Source organism: Amblyomma americanum, chromosome 5 (assembly GCF_052857255.1).
Source record: "Amblyomma americanum isolate KBUSLIRL-KWMA chromosome 5, ASM5285725v1, whole genome shotgun sequence".
Classification (NCBI taxonomy): domain Eukaryota; kingdom Metazoa; phylum Arthropoda; class Arachnida; order Ixodida; family Ixodidae; genus Amblyomma; species Amblyomma americanum.
The window spans coordinates 106627725-106653328 of NC_135501.1; the positions used below are offsets into that span (position 1 = coordinate 106627725).

The window sequence follows — 25604 nt, forward strand, 5'->3', positions numbered from 1 at the left end:
TTACAAAGATGTCGTTGTTCGGTTCTAACGCCAGGTCATTTGACGTCAGCCTGCACTTTCTAGCTTTTTCCAGGAAAGAGTTACGCTGAGCTCTGCGTGTAAACTGAACAATTATGTTAGGGGAGGCAGCATTTCCGACAGTTTGAACACGATGGCAAACCTCAATGTCAGCGTCCGCCAGAGGCATGTCAATTTCTTGAGCCAATTTTTTCGTTAGTTCTTGCAAGTTTTCATTTTATATTTGTGGCACTCCTTTAATTTCAATGTTGAAACACCGTGAGTGCTGCTCGGTCTGCATAAGTCGGGACTCTTGTTCCTTTACCTGTGCACACAGAGCCTGACGTTCCTCTAGCAGCGTTCTTATTGTTTCTTTCAGATCCTTGTTTTCTGTTTCAACTCTTTTAACAGAATCTTATTTCTTCATAGCTTTTGTTAATAAAGCCCATGCTGGTCTTAATTTCTCTGATATCTTTCCTGAGGTCTCGCTAGATACTTTCTCTCATATCGCGAAACTCTTGTTTTATCTCACGCTACAAGTCTTCAAACATTTTCTGAAACTCTTTGGTCATTTCTCAGACTTTGACAAACAAAATGCAAATCAGCTCCAAAACAAGACGCGCAACAAAGTGCTTGGCAGCAATATGGTAGCGGATTCACACTGAATAGTTTTACATGCAGTAAATGAAAATTTCTGGTAGCAAACCTGCAAAATATGGGCAGAAGATATAGCACGGCCGTTGTCTCCGATACCGCAGCTGCCAAGTTACGCTGGACGAAACTGTCGCAGAATATGTAGCCTCAGTCAATGTGACGTCACGCCGGGGCATCCAATGGCTGATGGCCTCCTTCCCAGACGGCAGTGATGGTGCAGTCATGTGCTGCACTCGGCAACAAAGTCTGACCACGGGAGCTGCAAGCCCTCCTGTCGAAAGCGATGCTGCAAAATATGGGCAGAAGATATAGCACGGCCGTTGTCTCCGCTACCGCAGCTGCCAAGTGCCAGCTGCCAAGCTGCCAAGGAATAAAACAACCGCAGAAGACAGGTGCGGAGTGAGTTTCTGGAATGGTGCCCAGAATTGCTTGGTCTTCAATGCTTGGTCTTCAATGACTGCAGTATGTTTTAAATAAATAAATAAATAAATAAATAAATAAATAAATAAATAAATAAATAAATAAATAAATAAATAAAAAAATAAATAAATAAATAAATAAATGTGTTCCGTTGTCTTATGCAAGTTTCACGTCCAGTAGCATCAGTGTCATTGGGCTGAAAAGTTTTTGATGCTGGACACATAAAAAAAGCAACCGTGTCTAAAGCGGGACATGATATTTGATGGCATTTGCTTATTTGACAACTGTCCTATTTTAAATTCTAGTTTTTTCCCCTCTATCGTTTGAGTCCTTCGCCTATTTAGTGATGTTCTAGCTTTGCGTATTTGCCACCATGGGTCCAGAAGAGGATCCTCGTGCCCATTTCCCATTGCACGTGTTTCGCAGAAGAAGAAGCAGCAGCAGCTTGGATCAGCCGCCGAGTGACAGGATTCGAGGCTCTTCTGTGTAGGCAGGAAGAAGGGGAACAGCCTGGTCGTGCAGAGCGCAGCCGTTTTCGGAGCCATACCAGAAGGTAGGCACGGCCTTGTCCTTCGTTTAGTTGCCACTGCAGCCGGTCCTTCCATGCTGTTCTCTATCCGTTTCCCAGCGTGACGCTTAAAGTCATAAAATTTGAAACGAACTGTCCCTTAGCCCCGCCGCGGTGGCTCAGTTGTTAGGGCGCTCGACTACTGATCCGGAGTTCCCGGGTTCGAACCCGACCGCGGCTGCTGCGTTTTTATGGAGGAAAAACGCTGAGGCGCCCGTGTGCTGTGCGATATCAGTGCACGTTAAAGATTCCCATGTGGTCGAAATTATTCTGGAGCCCTCCACCTATCCGGTGAGAGCCCGGCACCTCTCTCTTCCTTTCTTCTTGCACTCCCTCCTTTACCCTTCCCTTACGGCGCTGTTCAGGTGTCCAAAGATATATGAGACAGATACTGCGTCATTTCCTTTCCCCCCAAAACCAATTACAATTACAACTGTCCCTTAAAATAAGTAGTAAACGGCTGCAACGTATTCTAAGAACCTGATATTAGAAATTTGGACTCTGCTAATTTCTAGTGGTCGCCTTTAAGACGACCTAGCCTGACATCGACCATTTTCAGCCAGGGAATAAAACTGTGCATTGTCCTTTACCCGACATGCATCGCCCATGATAATGTTCTCGCCGCGGTGGCTCAGTGGTTAGTGCACTCGGCTACTGATCCGGAGTTCCCGTGTTCGAACCGGACGGCGGCGGCTGTGTTTCGATGGAGGTGAAACGCAAAAGGCGCTCGTATGCTGTGCGCTGCCAGTGCACGTTAAAGATTTCCAGGTGTTGCGCGTGCTGATCCAGAGCGTGCTGGGGCGTGGCGTCTTCATCGTGAGCCGGGCTGCCGCAGCACTCTGTTAGCTTTATGCCAGCGATGCAGAAAATTTAAAAAAATTTTGCTACGCATCGGCAGAACGGACCACGTTATTTCCATGAAAGTACCTCACAATATTCCAATCTCGATTTTTTTTTGTCCAAGAATGCTGGACATGAGCAAAAGAGACAGACAAGCGCCTCCTTTCTTTAGCTTTTTCGGAGTTTTTTGCGCTGTTCCTTTATTACAGTGATGCATTGCCAAGCCGTCCTCTAGCCTGAGGTGTGACAGTGTAAGGTGTATATACAGGCGTATCTGCGTTTTGAAGGCAGGCGGTGACGTCGACGTTCTCTTCTTCGGTAATGTTGGGCAGCATGGCTTCTAGCGTGGTCGTGGCCTCCCTGCCATGGACGAGAATCTGGGTAATCTGGGTAATCTCCTGCACTGCGGTGTTTTAGGTGAAGACGACGTAAAGCAGGATGACGTCCCAGTTCTTGTGTGTTGGGCATCGACATAAATGGCGAGCATAACGCCGATGGTTTTTTTCAGGCACTCGGTCAGTTTGTTGCTCTGCGGATGGTATGCAGTTGTCATCCGGTGGCTGATTTGGCTGTAATGCAGGATGGCTGGCGGCAGTTCTGCCGTGAGCGCTGGTTCACCTGTCCGTGATGTACGCATCGGGGGCACCGTCTCACCGAAGAATCAATTGACGAAAAATTTGGTGACTTCTGCTGGTGTTCCGTTCGGTAGGGCTTTTGCCTCGGCGTAGCGGATCAGGTAGTCGGTCGCTATGATGATCCACTTATTTCCAAACGTTGATTTCGGGAAAGGCCAAGCAAGTCATGCGATCTGCTGAAAGGGCTTTGAGGGGGGTTCAATGGAGTTCAACTGTATGGTGGGGTCTCGAAGTGGCGCGAGGGCTCTGAGAGACGCCAGAGGGGTGGACTCCGCTGTGTTGTCCCCACACCTTATGTAAAGTCCTGCAAGAGACCATTGAGTAAATAAATAGAATAAATAAAATACTACGCAGGGTTCTTCACAGTGCGGTGCTATAGAACAGCATAGAGGCGTTTTCGTTGCTTCCCGTGTGGACATGCGGCCCTCTAACATGGATTCTGATCCCACGACCATAGGAAAGGCAGCCGTACTCTAATGCAGTCAGCCTTCGTGTCGAGTTATGGGTGAGAAATGAAGGCGTTGGTACACTTGAGTTTCTTTGACGTGAACAAGAATGCGATGATTAGCACGGTGGGACATGCTACGAGATAATGTGACACACGTGTGTTGTTACGCTAAAGAAGTGCAGCCTTGCTATGAATTGCACGCACGTTTTACGCCAAGTGGAGACCTGGGTTTTTACCCGCTACGCCAGACTTTTCGCCCAATGCTTGCAGTGCATCGATTGAATGCTTTAAGAAATAATAAATGCCAAAAAAGAAAAGCGCATGAACAGTTTTTGCAAGTCACGCCGCACCTGCATTCTGGCACGCTGATGAACTTGTGTTGCCACTGTAGGAAAAAAAAATCACGTGACCCTGAAAGGCGACGGTTCTTTCTTCAGTACTAAAAAGGCCGCTAGGGAGACCTCTCGAAGGAATCTACACTGGAGGAAAGTCTTAAAGGAGCCCACAAGTTTTGAATTGATGCAAGTACCGAACTTCAACTTGACGCTCTAAAATCGTAGTCCTCTTTATGCCGGTAAGGGCAGCAAATATACTAACCGCAAAGCGTACTATTGGCCAAGCTTTGCATAGCCGAGTGGTTCAGTCATTTCGGTTATCACCTTGAAGTGCGCAATAGCATGGCCATAGGCGCAGACCTTACATTCTTAAACCCCTTTTTTTCTCCTTTATTTTGTATCGGTACTTCATGAAACTGCTCGAGCTTACTGCCAGGGTCGAGCAGACAGGCGATGTAACCAAGGAGCTCTTTTTTGCACATCTCCTAAATCACTAGCGGATTAGATTTCTTTTATCTTGAAGTTGTTGAAATGGGGCCGGTTGGGCCACTGAACATTTAAGTGCATCTGACTTACTAGGGGAGCTCTTTCTTCTCCCTTTCAGTCCTTCAGGTTACCCGCTGATTTCTAGGCTAGCTCTATTGTCCCGGGTTGCCTTGGGAGCATGTAAACATAATTCGCCTTCCGTAGTTATTGCAACGTCGTTTGTTCCGCCTCATGGTGCAGATGTCGAAGGATGAAGACGAGAGTAAGGAGGACAAGGAGGAGGACAATGGTGAGGAAAAGAAGGACGAGGAGCACAAGGAGGAGGAAGACGAAGAGGAGGAGGACGCTGGCGGAGACAAGGACGGGGCCCTCGGGAAGAACAAGAAACCGCCGGACTCCATGATGGTCCAGAGAAAGTCCGCCAGCCGATCAGGGTACGAAAGCGCTGCTCTCAAAAGCAAATGCTTGATATATATCAAGGGCAAATACAGGTATATTTTAATGCGAAAGAATTTTGGGCAGTGTGTGTATCTGTTTGTATTCGCAGATATTACAGAAAATCCCAGCGATGGCAAGAAAAATACGGTGACGTCATCAAGCGCCAATATGGCCCACACAGCAAGACGGGCACCCCCATTTCAGACAATCATATACATGTCTTTCGTCTATGTACATTCGCCATTGGCCGACCTCCACGTGGGGCCAGTTTTCCTCACACTTATACCAGAATTGTAACGCAACCGTTTGTCGTACAGTGTTCCGGGTGATGCCATCTATTTCTCGTTGCGTATAGCTTACATGTGCCAGTAAAATTGCAGGCTAGCTTGCGACAGGGATTGGAACCGACGAAATATGCATATTAAGTTGTTTGCATTCCCAGACTTTCTTGTCGGAATTGTGATGAAACCGTTCGTCGTGCAGCGTTCCCAGTACTGTGTGTGTGGGTGGGTGTCAATGCACCCAGCAGCAGTAATGGTTTCGCATTACCGCACGTAAGAAGTCTCCAGTACCCCTGCCGAATTTTTTTATTTCAGTTTTCACTTCAATGGCGCCAGGTATCATCGAGAAGTATTTATATATTTTACATAAGTACAGTAGATTTCTTTTATGTGTGTGTGTGCGTGTCTGTGTGTAGTAAGAGACAAGAACTAGGGTGCAGTGCAGTTATCCTGTGTTCCCGCACTGCTTTTGGCTTTCCGCGCATGTGGTCCTGCGCCTCGCCGAAGAAGAGCGACGAAAACACGAAGGTTAACTACTCAAAGTTCCTAAAGGCGGTGCACAGACGAAGACCAGAAAGAGAGGTTCGTTGTACATGAATATATAAAAAAGCAAGAAGGAGAATGCTAGAGAGAAAAACACGGTTAAAGAAACATGTCACTTCTATAGTAGCTGCAATACTATTAACAGCATGCGCCGCAGTGCTAGAAAGTGCGATCTCAGCGAATGTCACATCATTGAACAGTGTTAAGAGACAACACAAGTTGTAATAACACGAGTGCCAGTGACAAGCGCGAGTCACATTTACACTGTCGTTTACATTTAAACTAACATTGGCAGCTGCTAAAACCCTCCGCGATGGCTCAGTGGTTAGGGCGCCCGGCTACTGATCCCATGTTCCCGGGTTCGAACCCGACCGCGGCGGCTGCGTTTTTATGGAGGAAAAACGCTAAGGCGCCCGTGTGCTTTGCGATGTCAGTGCACGTTAAAGATTCCCAGGTGGTCGAAATTATCCCGTAGCCTTCAACTACGGCACCTCTCTCTTCCTTTCTTCATTCACTCCCTCCTTTATGCCTTCCCTTACGGCGCGGTTTAGGTGTCCAACGGTATATGAGACCGATACTGCACCATTTTCCTTTCCTCAAAAACCAATTAAAAAAAGTTGCTAAGATCGCAACTTGCAATTTGTCGCCTCTCGATCCCTACCACCTCAGAAAAAGTTACAATGGAAACCTCACGTACGTGCAGGAGGCGTTTAGAATGGGGAAAAAGTTTGAAACATTGTGGTATAAGAAATAAGAGACATTTGTAATATGGGAGAAAGTGAAAGATTACGCAGGAAACTTAAGACTAATTACGTGCTCTGAATGCGAAGGCGATCTTTTTATTTCACTTTAATTTTAATATTTATTTTTATTTTCTCTTCCTTTCCAAACACGCAGCTACTCGTCGGCGCTCAGTCGTAAGGCAACGCATACACTGGGTTCACCGTTGGTCGCAAAGAAGCAACACGGTTCTGTGGCCTATGGATTGGGTGCTGGCCTTGCAAACTGAAAGGCCTTGGTTGAGTTCCTCGCACCTTTGGGAGAAATTTTATTTTACTTTCATACCATGGTGCCGTCATCTGCGGTTTTTGGGCCACTGCATCTGGCTAACGCCGACGCCGGATTTCGTTGCCGATGACGGATACGACGCTTAACGGCTAAAAAAAAAAAATCCGAGCCTGGACATTGAGTAGCATTCCTCTGAGCAACTGAGAGCGGTCGTGCGGAACCTGCTGGCTGCTGTTAGTGGCGCGGCAGTCACTGGCTGTTCTTCAGATTGTTGTAATTTACGTTTCGTAGGAGCCCCATTCGCACGCCGCGCTTGCTCTGTGCCTATGACGTTCGGCCCATCAACACTCGGCCACCGGCCATTTCGAAATGAAACACGCCCGGGCGCTGTGCGATGGGATTGTGTGTCAAAAAACCCCAGACAGTGTAAATTAGTCCGTGATCCTCTCTCCGTAGAGTCTTCGTATCACATGTGCCGCTTTTGGATGGTGAATCCTCAAACACTGGTGGTGGTAGAAATTATTTTGGAGCTCTCCACTACGGCATCTCTTTCTCCCTTTTTTCACACCCACTGTCTTCCTGTCCTTGACGGCGCGGTTGAGGCGTACACCGATAAGTGAGACAGCTACTGCGCCGTTTGCTTTCTCCATAAAACACTGTTATATCACCTTAAGTAGGCAAGGCACATTTGGCATCGGATGTCACACAAACACCACTTATTCCCCACTGGCTGTGGTAGACTCTGTGCATGAAAGTGCTCTGTATTACCATACCAAATCGACATTGCTTTATGCAGAAAGGAAGGACGCAGTACCTTTGTCATTATTGGTGGACACTTCAACCGCGCCACAAGGGATGGAATAATGAGGGAGTGAAAGAATACATGGATAAAGGGGTGCTATAGTGAAGGACTACGGAATAATTTCGGCCACTTTGGGATCATTGTCCTGCACTGACGGCGGACAGCACACGGGCACCTTCTGCGTTCCGCCTCCATCGAAACGCCGCCGCCGCGACCGTTTCTAACCCGGGTAAAGCGTTGAAAGACGGTGAAAACGACGGAAGAGAGAAAAAGGCGCTATAGTTGTACGCTACCGATGGATCTCGACCACCTGAGGTAATTTAGTGTGCTTTGACATCGTCCAAGTCACCGGCGTCTTTTGCGTTTTGTTCTCCACAGAAACATGGCTGCCAGTGCTGCGATCTCATCGCTCGTCGTAGGTCTCACCAAACACACGGTCTGAGCACACTTCTATCGCAGTGCCCACCGAAAAGAAATAACTCAGTTAGCTGAGCGATAGGGGAAGGTCGCAGTCTTTCTTTGTCCTCAGCGGATTCCTCTGCGCGCAGAACGGCCGGCTTGACGACCCAGCAGTCCGTCGCGGATGCCGGGGCACACGCGCAGGTGCTGATGACCATCGCGGGCCTCGCGACGTTTGTCGTGGTGGTCGTCGCCTTCGTCGCCTTCGTCGTCTACAAGATCGTCGTCGCTCCAAGTTCGTTGCCATTTGTGATTGTTTCGTGCAATTCAATTCAGCTCCAAAGCAGTCCACGCCAACGGAAATATTTAAGCGAAGCGGTCGTTCAGCTACGACGGGAATTTCGGGAGCAACATCGCGTTAAAAGAGACCATACCAAACAATTCTGGACAAAAGTACTTTTGAGCGGGAAACCATTTATGAACGCAAATTTTTCGTGCGGTGTAAGATTTCACTATAACAATCAATATATCCGCAGATCACCCGACGGAAGTCTTTCATTTCTTTTGTTAACTTTTTGTTATCGTCAGAAGCGTTTGCCATTGATTTTCTGTGGCAGTCTTAACTGCTAGATGCAATCGATGCACACACTGCTATATAATTATCATTGTATCATTACCTTCAATAATACTATTACAATATCTGCTATATAATTATATATATAATAGATAGATAAGATTCTGCTATATAATTATCATTGTATCATTACCTTCAATATTTATATTACAATATCTTACCATTTTTCAATTAAATGTTTTTGTCCGAGCATGTAAGATATGTTCGAGGGTGCCCTACGTACGATTTTCGTGCTTTGTCCAAATTCATTGATTGTGTGTATGTGGTTATGGTGATGTTAGTTCGGCTTCATATGCCATATTTATTGCCGATAATATCCAAATTAAAGATCAGACATTCCCTCCTCCAGCTTGGTTAAGACCAATGGAAAACAAAATGAAAAGGATTCTGCGATAACCGCTTGGAAGTGAATGGTGGTGAAGCTTAGCCTCCGAGATTGGCCAATAATTTCTGTCGCCGAATGCTGGCTGTTTCCTCAAACCTGGCTTCAAATTTCATGAGGAATCGCAAAACAGGTATTTATTCCTTGCTTGACCCTTCCAATTCTCTAAAACTATTACGACAGCCTGTCTCAAGAGCTGCAATACGAAGGAACAAGGAGCTGTATTATCGCTGTTTTCTCATGCCTCATGTCGACGTCATAGCCAACCTGCAGGTGTGAAACTGTAAACGAATTATTTTGAATGAAGAAATGTAATAATTTTTTTACGACCTAGACATGAATACCGCGTCATGATAAATTTTGAGTAATGCGTTGCGCATTAGCAAAAAGAACGTAAAACGTAAACTGGGTGTCCATTGTAAAGTTTCTTCACGCATGCTTTCTTTGCCCATGCAAACAGATTATTGCTAATCGTACAAAGTATTCTTTCTTTGTATAAAATAATCAACAGCAACAACTTGGAAAAACGGGGGGGGGGGGAATCAGCACAGTCCGTTCTAAAACGGTTGCCTTACCAGCACCAATGTGATGAACTATGAGCACGCGTAGGTTGCTCGAGTGATTCGGCCAAAATTAATTTTGCGCCCATCACCATGGGTATCGTTTTTTTTTTGTTCGTCAAAATCTTGTGTCTTATGTTTTTTAAGAGAAATGAAACAAAGCACAGAGGACAGACTAAAGTATACTATAGTAATAAAAAATTAACAAGGAACGGTCGACCTGGAGACTGAAAAGAAGCCACAAAACACGATGCAAGAAAAATTTCTAACTCCATATGTTTCCGATCATCCCCAACTCACACGAACTACGATACTGCCCCTCTCGTACCCAACGCTTCTAGCTTTCTCTCTAGAAGTACTTGTGTGTTCAACTCATGATTATATAAGAGGCGGTGATACTAGAGGATTTCACCCTTACATGTTAGCGTTCTTTGCTGTGTTCTCTCTTCGTGACCTTCCCAACAGCACTACATCCGGTCTTTAAAGAATAAATGACCAACTAGCCCAGCACCAAGTTCTGCTCTAGTTGAGCAATCTTGGGTGTTCAGACAGCAAGATAATGATAGCAAGAAATTATATCACGGTGGAAATACGCACATAAATGCCCTGATCAAGGCGCTTTGCGTATGCGCGGGTGCAGGGCAGTTACTTCTCTTAACGAAGAGCGAATATAACCCCTCTTTCTGCTCTATTTGATGTTCCCTAATGGAGACAATGCGCCGTTAAATATTTTGTAGCGAAATTTTTTTCTGAATCTGTACGCTCGTGGTGTCGGTGTCGCCGCATTGCATTCATGTCACCCTTTCCATTGTGCATCAGCATTTCGTGTCTCTTTAGCTTCTAATATTGTGTTCGTTTGTGTAAAACTACTGGGGTACTCTGCTTTCATTTATTTACGCATTGGCTATTTTTAACAGCACCCGAATTGACGACGACAACGACTGCAGCAAGTAAGTGTCCCGGCTCGCTGTTATAGAAAATAAGACACGTAACTACTCTGAAAAGGGTGGTTTCATAAAAACTGGCAGAACTGAGGCAACGGTATCCATGCGTCAATATTGAATATCTATTTAGCTCACCTCCAATGGATTTTGTGCATTTTTACCTTGTCTATTGTCCAAGCAGGAATTTTTCAAATTAACGAGGTGAAAATACACTGAAAGTGTTCGGTCCCAAGCCTCATTTTCCGCCGTTTGAGCCGTTCATAATAACAGGGCACTGTTCTAAAAAAACACCATTAAAAAAAAAGTGACATGCACAGAGATATAGATAAACGAAAAGTAATTCTTCAAAAACTGCCACATTAGTTTTTCAAAAAATGAGAAAGGCAATGCACGAAAAATTAGCAATAAAAAAGAACGTACTATAGATTGTAAAAACAAAATCAAATAGATAATAATAGTTGAAAGAAGTTTTACAGTTGGCAGTGCCAGTTATGCATGTTGCTGATGCGGGGATTTTGTGCAAATCTTAGCTAGTTTCGAAAGAAATGGCTGCGACTATGTTTTAGCCTTAAAGTATGGAATATGCACCATCCGAGAAAGATTACAGATAAATAAATGCACGGCGGCGGTTTAGAATAATGGCTAGCTTTGATATAATAGCTAAAAGAACTCAGAAGTGAATAACTCTTCTTCCCGTGGATAATACCAAGAGGTGAAGAACGCTTTCAAGTTGGTAGCAGGGGCTGTGCTGTCGTAATCGTATTAAAAATGACAAGACGATCAGAGATGTCTGCCATTTGAGGATGACTATAGCGAAATGCAACGCATCGTGCGACGCGTCTTTTAAATTCCAGAAGTGTCCACAGCATTTATTTTTCGATAATTGTTGTATCCGCTTGTACGCCTCGTTTCCAAAGTTGAAGGAGAAGTACTTTTAAAAACTTGTTCTGCGAAACGTGACAGCCGTGCATTGCGGAGAACCCCTCGAACAATGGGCGTTTGCCTCTTGCGAAGCAGGTTACTTCACGTCTGTTTTATTTATCTTGACCCCCTCCCCCCTCCCTCTTTTTTTTTGCTGCACCCCTAGGACCTTAGTGCAATTCAATTCTTTTTTGTTTTTCAGATTTGGGAGTTTTAAATTTATTGTATTCCATTTTCTTCACACTTCTGAAATGGCAACGTACTCACTGCATTTCAGAAATTGAAAAACCGAGATTTCTGCTTTGCAAAAAAAAATGCTAAGAATGTCTCGCGCTAGAGCACAACAGTAGGAATGAGATGGATGTTGAATCAGAGCTCTGCCACATTTTCTTAACTTTGGAGCTATTTCACAGGGTGAAGAGCAAAAGACATACGTTAGAAAACAATTCTTTGAACATATAACAGTGACATTTTGGGAGGGTAGTTGCGTAAATATTTCTAAAATGCTAAATATCTGATTCAAATACAACCAAAAATAAAATAACGTGCTGAAAAGTCCTTGGACCCTTATATTTAAGATGAGGAGTGATAAATTTTAAAGGGAGACACAGGCGAAACAGTTTTGTGCTGGTGGATATCAGCGGGAGGTGCAAGAACGCAGTCACGTTAGTAGCGGCAGATCTGGCGTGGAAACAGTATAGAAGGATCACGAGACGATGGTAAATCTCATGCGAAAATTTTGCGAAAGCAGCTTTATTTACCCATGAAGATTAGCCTGCGTTCATTCTAAGGAATGCTTTACTCTGAACTGGAGCTTCACTTACGCGACAGAAAAGGCTGGAAGGCTGCGGTGATTGTTGGGCAGCTGGCTGGTGGGTGGTGGTTAGTGGGTGGTGCTTCTGATGGGCAGCAGCTGGCTTTGCCCCTGCGTCTTTCAATTCGATTCGGCTGCCACATTTTTTTCCCGCTGCTACAGAGGCTTCTAGTGGGTGTAGGCCTGGTGAAGGGTACAAGTGGGTGCTTTGGGGGTGCGTGGCTCTTCTGACGGGTGGAACTGGGCGGTTGGCTTTTATGTAAGGTGAAGGTGGGCAGTGGATCCGCTGTGACGGTGGGTGGGCGTGGAGACCGCTATGGCTAGGTTGTGAGGCCGATATATGGGTAGTGATCGTGCTTCTGGGTGACAAAGGTAGAAGGCTTACAGTTAAACTACCTTCCCAGTAATGATCCAGTCTGACCGATTCTGTATTGCCTCTAGGGACTTTATGACGGTGACATGCTTGGGCTCCCGAACTGTAATTTATTCCATATGAGGACGATTGTATGCTGTGGACGATAATGCCTCCAGAAATGACGGACGAAGTGAAATATGGCGGAGAATATATCACAGTGTACGACTAGGCCTTACACGTTGTGTGATTGATGTCTGATTTCCAAAATAGGTTTCGGTAGTTTGCTGTCAATAGAAATGAACCGATAGCTAATACTTGCATTCTTTTGCCTGACTGGTAGATGTGAAACACCTTCCCAATTATCCATCAATGTTCAACAGTCGGTATATCACGTGGTTATTTTAATATTTCCGTTGTACAATTCAACTGCTTGCTGAAACATCTTACTGAAATTTGCGGCTGATATACTCGTAGACAGAGAATGAATAATGGTCTACGTGATCATAAGTTTCTTAACAGCTATTTGAGAAAGAATCGGAGATATGAAGGAGTTGTTCTCCTTCAAGGCTTCTGGAAAGTTAGTGACTAACTACAGATAATTTTTCGGTCAGCGTGTCATTTCAAACAGTAGCAAACTGGTCAGTAGGAACAGTGTGGCCTCGTTGGCCTCCAGAAAATGACATTGTTAGACTGTGATAATTGTACTCGAGACGTTTTAAACTTTAATTTTCAGAATAGCAGAAATGGTAGTGGACATAAAACATTAATTAGCTTCCTCACCTGTGGTGATCTAAGCACCTGAGCAGGTTTGTAAGCACACGAGGGCGACTGTGGGGATCAGAACCTGGCTGAAACATACGAGAATTTTTTTCCCTTAGAAAATTGCATAGTGTGGGTATTATACTCCGGCGTTCGAATAAAAAATGAATACAGAAAGCATATGTTAACGAACAATTACGAGTAAAAGTCAATGAGCAAACCCTGAGCAAATGAAATTCATTTTCCAGAGATTATTAGTTAAACTGAGATAATATCGCAGTGGTGGCCTTGTGATTTTGTGTTCCCCATCGCAGATGGCAGGTTTGAAGTTTGATCCCGAGTACCAAGGGAACCCGCTTGTGAAGCGATGCGTACAAGTTTTCTAACTACCTTGTTCTCTCTAATTTGGGGTGAAATGCTTGGGAAATGGCTGTTCGCGCCAACCTTGTGTAGACGTAAATACCATGTGGCTTGGCGCTCTGTGACAAAGCTGCCCATGCGCCATAACAAATCATCATCATCATCATCATCATCATCATCATCATCATCATCATCATCATCATCATCATCATCATCATCATCATCATCAACAACAACAACATCATCATCATCACCGTCATCATCATCATCATCATCATTTTATTCTTATGTAGTGGAATATCTGTATCTGATGCACTTTGCTCGCCAATGCCGTCAATGCAGCTCCAGCGGGGAACGGCAGCGGAGGATTGGTGGCTCTCGAGGACATCGACATGGAGAGCGCCTTCAAAAAAGGTCAGTTCCGCTCTCTTCAGACACATCATTCAAGCGCGGTGTCGGCCAACAAAGAGTGGGGATCACCTCACGTGGAAGTCAACATCAAGCTGCTTAATGGCATCCGTAGAGAGTTTGGCGATAATTCCCCCGTTTCCTCTCTTACGAAATGAAAAAAAAAACAGAGCGACGGCAGGTGGGATGCTGGCGAGCATGTCCAATGTCCTCGATAGGTTTGCTAACCTACCACATAGAATTGCACTCCCGAAAGTATACTCGTGTCCCATTAAAACTTCACTACCGGACAACGCAATATGCTTATAAGAACTAATTTTCATTGTTCAAGTAGCACATCTAGCATTTTTAACAAAGATAAGCGCGATTTATTCTCTTCCGCAGTCTTATACTTGCGGTGACGTTCCGGCAACTGAGTGAAAAATAAAATTCCAATAATGTAAAAATCGTACAATCTATTTAAATCTTAGGGCTTTTTCAGCTCCCCTCTTAGTTTCTGGATTGTTGAGAAGATAAAGTGTTATTAATAATAATTGGTTTTTGGGGGAAAGGAAATGGCGCAGTATCTGTCTCATATATCGTTGGACACCTGAACCGCTCCGTAAGGGAAGGGATAAAGAAGGGAGTGAAAGAAGAAAGGAAGAGAGTGGTGCCATAGTGGAGTGCTCCGGAATAATTCCGACCACATGGGGATCTTTAACGTGCGCTGACACCGCGGTCGGGTTCGAACCCGGGAACTCCGGATCAGTAGTCGAGCGCCCTAACCACTGAGCCACCGCGGCGGGTTAGATAAAGTGTTCACAAAAGTACTTTTGCATCGGAACTCCCCCTGTGTCTAAATAGCGCCGCAGTAGTAGGCCGCGCGCTCGCGCGTTAACTTGGGCGAGTTCATTGCGTGGTCAGAAGGACCACATTGTTCCCAATACCATCTGATCAACGGTTTATAAACTCCTTGTGCTTAGCGTCGCGTTGTCCTTGTGACCACGTGATTGTAGGAGCCGCAAGACCTTTCTTACCACATGGTCACAAGAAGCGCAGAAGTTTTGTAACTGTGCGCTCACATTAGCCGGATAACCTTTGTGACCATATGGGGAAGAATATCATGCGGTATATGGTGCTCACTGTACTCGTGTTAAAGATGTTGCGGTTCTGGCGAACACGGCATTACGAACCAACATGATATCTGTGGCCGCGTGGTTCCAAAAAATCTGCTTGTGTGTGCCTCAAAGGTCTAGAGCACATAACACATGCGCCTTATTAGCAAAAAATCACGGTTGGTGTGGAAACAAAGAGGTCTTTCTTGCCCTAGCATCATATAAAGGATTATGCGCTTTCTTTGGTCAAGTGGCTCAGGTGTGTTTCGGAATGGGCACCATAAATTGTCATGTAATTGCTGATGCCATTCTGTCGATACAAGCTTCTAATGCATGATTAGAAAAAAAGTGCTAATTTACCACAGCCAAACTAGTACCAAGTGAAGAATTCTCGCTGAAAACATTTTCACTTCACGTTGCCTGTGCACAACACGAACACGGTTACCTGAGCAAGTTCAGGCCATCAATAACTTCAAGGCTTTGTTTAAAAAAACAAAAACTGTTTCCTAAAAACATATTTACAGATCTCAATTTGTGCAGTGAACAGTTCAAGCAAGACATTCAAACTGTGGCAGTTTCTTTACGTATACCTTAAGTAAAACATTTTCTGATCGTACGTTTCACCACAGGCTCCGGGTTGCCGTCAGCTTCCATTGTGTTCGCTGAAGCCGCTGAGGATGCCGAAGAAGGTAAGTGCGAATTTTGAATTGACTACCTGAGCACTCTCGATTATCGATTCCTGTATCTGCCTCCGTTTGGCGAACAAAAGCAGGTTTTTGACTTCTTGCTTCACGCATTTTCGACGTCGTTATTACCACTTTTGGTACCGCATACCCCTTTCAGTACAGGCCTTCATTGCATGGTACGATTTAGGATGGTATGTGGGATTAACCTTCCTAAAGGTGTACGTGTGCTTTGCTCGAGTCCGTAGTGAATGACTCTAGGTTTGTTCTGGCCAAGTGGGGCTCTTTGACTCGCACTAACATCACTCTGCACGTGGGTGTTTTTTGCATTTCTGGTCCATGAAAATGCGGCCTTTGGGGCCGGGAAACGATCCTGCGTATTTACGTTCTGAAGCCGCACGGAATAGTCATTCAGACAACACCGCCACTCCCTTTCTTCGAATAAAGTATAGCGAACAAGAAATAAACGCGCATACCTTAATCTTCTAGTCTGGTTGTGAAAAAGAATAGGAGATTTTCTGTGGACAAAGCCGTGTGCCAATATTAATTCGACTATTGAGACTGCAAGCCAAATAAATGGTCATTCAAGCGTGGTCTTGCTTTTGTGTTGTTTATGAACCTAATTTACGGTCACTGATTTCTACTGTAAGTGGCAGCCACGTACCTTATACAAAAAGCAAAAAATAATACCTATGAATGAATGAGCGGTTTATTTAGAGAGGAAATGAGCTCGGTGGCGCTTTTTGCGGCAAGTGTGTTTTTAAGGAACGGAGAACTAGGAACCTTTTAGATGCCTAGGGAAACTGTAGGGCGTTCGAGCTATGGCCTACATGGCTCTTTAGAAGCCATTTAGCAAATCTGCCCATGCCACATCAGCTGCGGCTCTGGTCAGTGCACGAAATTCTTCGCAATCAGTGGGAGAGCCACGCTTGGCGACGAGATCATCACCTCCCTTGTGGAAGTCCGAGCACTGTCAAACTACAGATCAGCACTGAATATTCAACGGCATCACTGGTACTTCATGACAGCGTCTACATATAATCCCCATGATACCACCGTGGGTCGCAAGCCCATTTGCAAACGATGTGGGTTGTGCAGGTGGTACCGGCGATGGTGATAATAATGACGATCTGCTCAGGCCGCATGAGGGCAGTTGAGGTGGCAAGGTATCGGAACAGGGTAGGAGCCTTAAATCGAGCTTCGGATGCTCTATATGGCATGTTCAAGTCTGCACGTTAGGACCGCCAAGTTTCTGGACAAATCAGTAGCGTCGTCGGTAAGCGGGGGGCGGGGTAGGGGAGGATGCCAGCAGAAGAAACGAGATACTCTACGTGCCTTGTCGTAGGCCCACCGGTTCCTATCATCATCGCCCATGTCTGCAGGAATTCACACGAGTGGTAGGTATACATAAATACATACGTTGCGCGTTGAGTAGATTCTGAACGTAGAAGTAACGAGCCTCGAGATAGAGCGCGTCGAAAACGGTTTGTAGAGCTCATGCAGAGCTTTGTGTCTGTCAGAGAGTGTGCGGATATTGCTCAAGACGAGAGTTTGTAGTAGTGGCGAGCAAATGTTCACTCGTGTAGCACGACCGCTATTGCAGTTGTGTTGTCCCGGCTGCGCCATATCACAGATATGGAGTTGTCTTTTTGCAACGCATTGACGTAAATGTCGTCCTCATCTTGCTCTCTTTCTGCGGCCCTGTGTCGTGTTAGGGTAGCCGTGTCACCGTTTCTGGTCGCATTGGAAGCGTACGTATTCAGAAGCGGAGGTGTAAACCCAGGGTGTTGCAGATGGCCGTCATATGGACCGGTGCGGAGAGTTGAAGCTGTCAGCGTTCAAAGGCTCGACCGTGTTTTGTGTAAATTCTGCGTGTCATGTGTACAGTTAGTTCCTTCATTATTGCTCTGAAAGAAGGGAAGGCAGTCCCCTCTCTAGAGTCAGGATGCGTCTGTGTGCAAGGCCCGTTGTGATGAGTAGCTTGGCCTTGTGGAGATAGGTCTCCGTGACTTTTTGCTGTCAGTTTATCTGTGGGGGTGTGGCACAAAATAATGCTGACTGCTAACACGCGCACCAGCGTATGAGTTGCCTCCTGCCTCGTTCCACCGTTCTCGTTTGACTGCGAACGATAATACATACGATATTTTTCCAGGTGTTCTTGAGACATTTGATCTAATTACGAGGACTTTATAGTTGCTGAAAGCTACACTGAGGAGCTCGGTTACCTCTTTATGTGATGTAATGACTTGTTATGCAAAAACAAGGGGGGGACTGCTCAGATGGCTTAGTACAGATATTGCCTGTATTGCAAAGGAATTCACTTTTGTCCGGCGCTAGCTCGAGGACAAGTTCAGTTACTTAGAGGTGTCTAGGTTATGCACCACTGTCTGCAGCTCAGCTTGCATCTGGTCAACACACTGAAAATCATTGGATTGTAACTACAGAGTTGCATATATGCTGCAGACACCGGTAATACTTCAGAGCTATGTATACACCGAGGGTGATGCACTTAGGTTGGTTATATCCGTGATGAACATATTAAGTTAGTTACATGTACGGTCAGAACCCGGCAGTTCGTTAAATCTTAGGTGGAATAATTAGGTTCGTTATATTTGACGTAATACACGAAAGTTTGTTATATCTTAATTTAACAGAAGTTAATTATATTCGATGTTGCATGCTTAGGTTCATTATATCACTGGTTAACACACTAAAATTCAGTATATCCGAGATAGTATACAAAGTGCATTTGTTCCGAGGTGGCCACGCGTCCACACATCACGATGGTTGCCATTTTCGCTTGCACTGATCATCCTAATGCTAACACTTTATTGGTCACATTGGGTTATGGCAGGACTGGGAACTTATGAAGTTTTGAACAAGTTTCTCATTCTTTACTCAAAGTTTAAATTAAACGACGGCATCGATAGATGTTCTATTCTGTTGAAGTTAAGTACCTTCTCTCTTCATTTTTTAAAAATATTACCCTCACGGCTCAGAGGCGTTACAGAGCAGGTGGGCATGTTAGGGAGCATACAGGAATATAAAAGTCAAATACCCCAGAGAACAGACAAAATGAAAAACAAACTTTCGTTAGACAAGACGCCAACACAAGAGGAAAATAAACTTCCCAAAAAATAGCCGCAAGTAATTATTGGCAGCTGTTCGCAATAAATATTCTCTTCGATGGATGATTAGTTCTACTCTGCACTTGTCTTTGCTAAGAAATCGTGATACAGCGCATTAATTCGATGTTTATGGGGTTTAGCGTCCAAAAGCGACTCAGGCTATCTGGGACGTCGTAGTGGAGGAGAACACATAGTCTCGACCACCTCGGGTTCTTTACCGTGCACTGACATCGCAGAGCAAGTGGATTTTTTTTTGTATTTCGCCTCCATGGGAATGCGACGGCCGCGGCCGGGATCGAATCCGCGTCTTTCGGGCAGTCGAGCAGCATAACCACTGAGCCACCTCGGCGGCTATTGGCGGGCATTATCTGTACGGGATGTTAAATATGGGCATTAGAATATATGCATGCGTGTCTTACTGACAGATTGGGGATTAATATTTTACTTAAGACAATCTTCAAATTTCTTTTCGTATTTGTACATCGGATAATTGAAAACAGATTTGACGAGGCAAACATTAGCGGTTCGTGAATAAGTGGGAACAATGAAGGAATCAAATCTACAAAGGTGTTTACTTCTTATAAACCCATATTTCCTGCGATGCCCTAAGCCACCCATTCACCATGCGGCAATAAAAAAATTAGGGTGGTTCTTGTCAAAAACAAAATAACATTGCAGAGGTGCCGTTTGTGTGAGACGCGAAATACGTACCCTTGTGGCTTTCCTTCAATTTTGGAAAACACCCAGAAGTCTTAGGCTTCATGATGGGTGAGGCACCAGAAACGAAGCCATGGAAGAAAAACCGCAGTGTTTTTAACTCCGCGGAAGCACGTGTACTAAGGTGATGCTTATGGCTGACCGTTTTTTCTTCGACCACAATAAAATTATCATTTAAATCTCGGCCGATAGCTAAGAAAGCGCCGGCAAGACACGCCTGCGGATCATTACGTCGCAATACGGAAATCTGCTGCTGTGCATTGCCACAGGTGCGGCTCGAGGCTGTATTTGGCGCGCCGTCTCGTGTTACCTTTAAAATTGCCCTGATTGGTACTTGCTGAGCTTTTTTCTTTTTATTCTTAGTTACTTTCTTGCATCGTTCAAAGCCACTTATATCACTCGCGGCCTTATCAGATTAAGCCGGCTGTAACATCGTGAGGCCTTGCTTATGCTTAGCGGGTGCATTAGATTTGCCTGCCACCTTACCAGTGTTTCACTTTCGCAGACGCCACCGACGAACCCAAGAATATAAGCGCCATAGAGGACAACTCAGTAGCCGTGCTGGACTATATCTGAAGGTGAGTCCTTTCCCGACTAGGTACGTTCGTTTGAGCAGTAGTATTAACGTTAAGAGACACCTTGGTAGCTTACTCTCTGCATGTTTTCTCTATCATCTGTTCGGTTTTCTGTACCCTCAGTATTGCGTGACACATATTGTTTGTGTCGAAAGCTCGCAGCAAAAGAACAATGTTTCCTGAAGCGGCTCCTCTCGCCAGGATGTCTTTTCTGATATGCAGTTAGGTACGAGCAACAGAACGTTTTGAAACTTTTCTAGATGGTTTGTTACCTGTTAGAAATTGTCCTGACACTTTAATTTCGTAACTGGCCGGATCTCACGCCAAATGTTTTTTTCTCATGTGCTCGTGTAAATACTGGCTTTGGTATGGTTTAAGGGACCTTGTGCTCTTTCAGCATCCAGGGTAAATTACACACGATCATCTTTCCCACAGGAATAATTTCTGAACCAGTTAATATACTGGATCAATGTTGTTTCATCTGAAATCTGCTCTATATGACCAAATTTGAAAGGAAGTTACATTTTTCTAGGCAACCTTCTAAAATGTAAAATTATGAAACGCAATTTATATCTACCTGCAAAACGCACCGTCCTTCTAAATTTTTATTTACGATAACCGTATGAATAAGGTGGAAAAACACTGACACTACAACATTTCTTAACAACGTGTTTTGAGGAATTGAAATAATGCTTATAAACGGACAAAATTTCAGCCTTGTGTCAGCACGGTATTAGTGTAGCCCGTACGAACGAGCATAATATGTCGAAATGTGCAAACTTGGACAAAGCTAATGATTAATAGTTCGTGATTTTGTGAAAAAAGAGTAACGCCTGCATGATTTTTCCTGGCGATGAGTTTTATGCAAACGTACCTCGGGGACCATTTGTGTCGAGCGTACGGAAATTTAAAGAGACAGTAGCCCCGTCTTAGAGTCGCTCACATTACGCTGGCTAGCTTAAACGATGCCTTATTCAATCAAGTGCATGGGCGCAGATTTACTGATGTTATCGGGCAGCTCATTCCTGGACACCGGCTGCAGCACCGTGCTTCTTATGTCGGACCTGCCGCGTGTCCTGGGGCTCTCGTGTGGTGTCTGCGTGCGACATCTGCGAGGTGCTTCGAGGTGTTTGGGGCGTCTTCACTGCCACGTGTCTCACCTGATGACTGCAAACATTGCACAAAGCGAGAGGATTGTTGCATTCAGGGTGTGGTTACGCATTTACCCCCCCCCCCCCCCCCCTTATCTCTTCCTGCATGCACTCCACCTGAAGGCGATTACGGCAGTGTGAGGCACATGCTGACGGTGGTCACGTGATTAATGAAAGCAGGCAGGCGTGGTTCGTCGTGGGACCTTCGGGTCATAGCTATACTGCAAAACGCATTCGCACAAGAAATGCTCTCCTGCCTACCGCGTCTTCTGTAGCGATGAATGCGCTATAGCTCGCATGGCGAAAGAAAGCAATATACCATAGCGGTTTTCACTTTAATTTGATCTCTATAATATCCGAATACATTACAGAAAGCTATGAGGTTACGTTCAAAAATCAAGTTGAAGAAATTTGTCCTGCACAGATAAAAAAACCTCCTTGAGACGATATTAGCCTCTGCATATGGGAATTGCCAATGATCTAGTAATTGAAATTAAAAAAAGACCTGTTTGTCCTCGTAAATGTGGGTACTTTCTTCGGCCGCTATTTTGAAAGGCATATATGAATTGTCAATAGAAAGTTGCAACTTTAGACACTGGTTGATTGCGCAGCGTTTGAAAGGTTAAAGGTCAAAATTGTTTAAAGGGAATGCTGGAATTGGAGGTTAGTGCAGCCAGTTTTCGTGTATAGGCACCGCTTAGGTGGCTCCGTTCTGACCAGTAGAAACGTTCTTCGCCCCGTACAGTGATAAAATGTAGTGGTGCTGGCATACATAACGCCCGCCTAAACCTCCAAACGACTAAACTGACGTGCCGCCATGCACAGCACAAAACGCGCTCATCAAAAGCGGGATCTCGTAAATAAACGCTTAATGGCTTCCATCTGCTCAAGTTTATGACGTTTGTACGCGAGAGCAACATTCTAATCATATCGATATATTGTGTCGTAAGTATAAGCAATTCACTTCTTGCTTTGCATGCGCAAAGCACGCTTGGCCATTGGCCAAGCATAGCAGCTCTACACCCAAGGCATAATTTTGGCCCTCGAATCTTAGCACACTGAGTGAAAGAGCCATCGAGTGCACAGACGAATTGCAGAGATACCCTCCTTTCCCATGAAACGCGGTACTCTGCTAGAAAGCGCGTCCCCTACAAGGTGCTATCATTTCTTCGAACGGGCATTTGTTGTTTCGTGCAGGTGCAGTCACCAGTGATGACTCCGCTGATGGGTGCAAGAAGCCGCGCAAGTTTTCATTTCATCATCTATTTCTGTTCGTCCTTCTATCACGCAGATACACCAACATCTGGCGGAGTCACTTTTATCCAAAACCCTACTTCGCGAATAAAGATATACTATTCATCCGCCGAGTTCGATGACCCAGAGCGCTGAAGTATATAAGTACGTAAAAAGTAAGAATTTCTAATTCCTGCATGTGTCATGGGCTGGCATCTATGTGCTGCTGGATACCTAAATAACGGCAATTTTGCCGTGAGTGTATGTCATGAACTGATTGTTCTAGCTTTCCGACAGTTAGCGAACGGGCGCGACGTACAGCCTGTGTCACCGTTTTGTTCAGCACTCGAGAGTCGCACTTTCGTTCATAAAATAGGACACCTTGTAGTAGCTTCAAGCTTTCTGACGTAACACTCGCGCGAAATGTGAGCCATTTAGACCTCCAAACAAGATGCGCACAGGCACATTGGCCGTAAGCCATGGGCTACTTTCTAATTTCTGGTTTTAGTGCGTAGTGCATGCACCCTGCTCAACCACTTTTCACGAAAGCGCCACATTTCATGAAATGTGACTCAGACGGTACGCCACGTGAGAAGTGAGAAGAAACCGACGCATTCAAGGTAGTAATGCGAGAAAAGAGGTTATGTGCGCGGCTGAAAAGTTTGCGGCCACGTTTGAATGTTGCTGTGAAATTCAATTCGCATCGCTGCAAAAATCATGGGATTTGTGGTAGAAGAAAAGCTATTGTACGAGGGATAATTAGGAATTCGACACCTTCTAGCAAACGAATTCTAGGCCGACCTCAGTTGGTGTCATTGGTTTGCGGAGAAAACTAATTCGTGGCTTCTCTTCACGTCGTTAAATGTAGTTTTAACCTTACACTTTAATATTTCTTCCCACCGCCTATTGAAATATGCAATTCCCTGCCCGCATGACATTGTGAATACCATGCTCGTATTTATATTGAAGAACAAAATTTAACTGCTTTTTCAGATATGACTTATTCTTGTTGCCTTTGGTGCGTTCTCACTGTATAATGGCTTCTCTTTTTGCTCTACCTCCGTGCTTGCTTCTCTGTTTACTTTCATCTGTACACTCCTAATTGGTCCGTGCTGGCCTACAGTAATTCAACGACACTGTTGACATCAAAAATTGAGGACAAGGTTAAGCTCTTCTGAAACAAACTTCGGTGGGAGCTGTGCGTTATTGAAATCGGGCGCAAATAAGATTTTGCAACAAGATCTAATGCTGCACAACCCACGGATTCCGCTCTCCTCCACTTGAAGGCGGTCGTTCCCATGTCTATGTGTTACGGAGTCATCACTATATTAGCCAGTTACGATTATTGTGAACTTAGCCTACTGCTGAAATTTATGCTTCAAATTGTGTAAAGAAATCTGTTGAACGCTTTAGCAGCTAACGGGCAAAGTTGGGCCGCAATAGCGACTTGCGGTAGAAATGGAATGTAAAATGGCTGGCGCATTCTGCAACCTTTCTCCGTAAAGTTCTGAGACTGATTTATTTTCTTTAGAAATGATTCCCCAAAACCAATGTTGGTGCGTATGTGTAGCGCCATCTTTTCAGGCTAACCTGAGCTGCTTATGCAAATTGCTGTAACAGCTGCTAGATGACACTACATGTAAAAAAAAAACACGTCACTAGTTGTCTGCGCATTCTACTGTGAGAGAATGGGAAGAGATGGACGTCCACATCGAACAGCATGTGAGCAAAATTCTGTGTAAAGCTTGGAAAGATAGCAGCACAGACGTATCAGCTCCTTTGTGATGCTTACGGCAACGAGAAATTATCGGAAGCGCGAGTTTTCGAGTAGCACAAGAGGTTCGTTTCGGGGAGAACGTCGGTGGGAGACGACACAAGGCAGGGGCGCCTTTCAACCTGACGGAATGAAAACAACGTGGCTCGGATCAGGGAAATCGTACAGCAAGACCGCACCATTACAATCCGCATGCTATCAGATGCTCTCGACATTAGTAAGACAACATGCCACCAAACTTTGCGTGAGAACTTGGGGAAACGAAAGCTGAATGTCAGACTTGTGCAGCACTCCCTCACAGAGGACCAGAAGGACACGCGGGTATCAGTGAGCGCTGATTTGCTCTCCGAGGCAGAGAAGGATGCTGCACTTGTCGACAGCATCATTGCTGAAGACGAAATATGGTGTTCTCAATACAATCCTCAAAAAAAAGAGGCAGAGCGCCGAAGGGCGGTATCTAAGCTCCCCGGCGTCGAGAAAGACCCGGCGACAGAAGACCAAAACGAAGACGTGCCGAAAGTTTTTTTCAATGCCAGAGGTCTCATAAACCACGAGTTCGTCCGACAAGGGCAGATGGTGAATCAAGAGTTTTATATCCACCTGCTCCAACACATGCGTGATGCACTGCGACGCAGTCGCCCTGACTTATGGCATCTGGAGAATGGAGCCTTCTCCACGATAACGCAAGGCCGCACACTGCTCTCAGCGTGACATTTCTCGCCAAGCACAGCATTACTGTACTTCCCCATCCTCCACACTCGCCTGATCTCTCCCCATGCGATTTTTTCTCCTGTTTTCTCGTGTGAAGAGAGCGGTAAATGTGATTGGGTGGGGAGCGTGGATGCCATTCAAGACGCCACTACAAAGGAGCTTACAGTCCTGCCAAAAGAAGCGTTTTCCAACTGTTTCCAACACCTCAACAATCGTTGGAAGCTGTGTATAGAGAGCAAAAGAAACTATTTCAAAGGGGCAGTGAACAAATGAATTCAATGTTTAACGCATTTTTTTTCAATGGACTCAGTCTCGAAACTTTACGGACAAATGTTGTATATCGCCCGGGCAAGTATACTCGAGCCGCCCAATCGAAGAGGGATACTTTGCGGCATTTCTCAAAAAGAACCGTGTCCGACGTAAATGTGTGGGCGAACAGGCCAGCATATCAAGGAAGACGCACAGTGCATATCTCGACAACAGACAAGCGGCGTCCAATTGCACTCTCATTCAGTTCTGCATCGGTTCTCATGGTCGTTCCACTGAT

At 45.1% G+C, this 25604-nt stretch overlaps 1 protein-coding gene across 1 annotated transcript; it reads left to right on the plus strand.

The window, feature by feature from the left end:
* Positions 1-1497: 1497 nt before the first annotated feature.
* Positions 1498-22599, plus strand: Rsph4a (Radial spoke head protein 4a). Its single transcript, XM_077667711.1, has 8 exons — positions 1498-1624; positions 4624-4817; positions 8004-8149; positions 10348-10380; positions 13926-13997; positions 15715-15774; positions 20119-20191; positions 22537-22599. Exons 2-7 carry the CDS (start codon positions 4624-4626, stop codon positions 20187-20189), a joined length of 576 nt encoding a protein of 191 aa, XP_077523837.1. The 5' UTR covers positions 1498-1624; the 3' UTR covers positions 20190-20191; positions 22537-22599.
* The last annotated feature ends 3005 nt before the right edge of the window (positions 22600-25604 follow it).

Coding starts and splice junctions, on each gene's coding strand:
- Rsph4a (XM_077667711.1), top strand. CDS start 4,624: ATGTCGAAGGATGAAGACGAGAGTAAGGAGGACAAGGAGGAGGACAAT. Junction 8,150..10,347: donor CAAGATCGTCGTCGCTCCAA/GTTCGTTGCCAT, acceptor TATTTTTAACAG/CACCCGAATTGACGACGACA. Junction 13,998..15,714: donor GGAGAGCGCCTTCAAAAAAG/GTCAGTTCCGCT, acceptor GTTTCACCACAG/GCTCCGGGTTGCCGTCAGCT.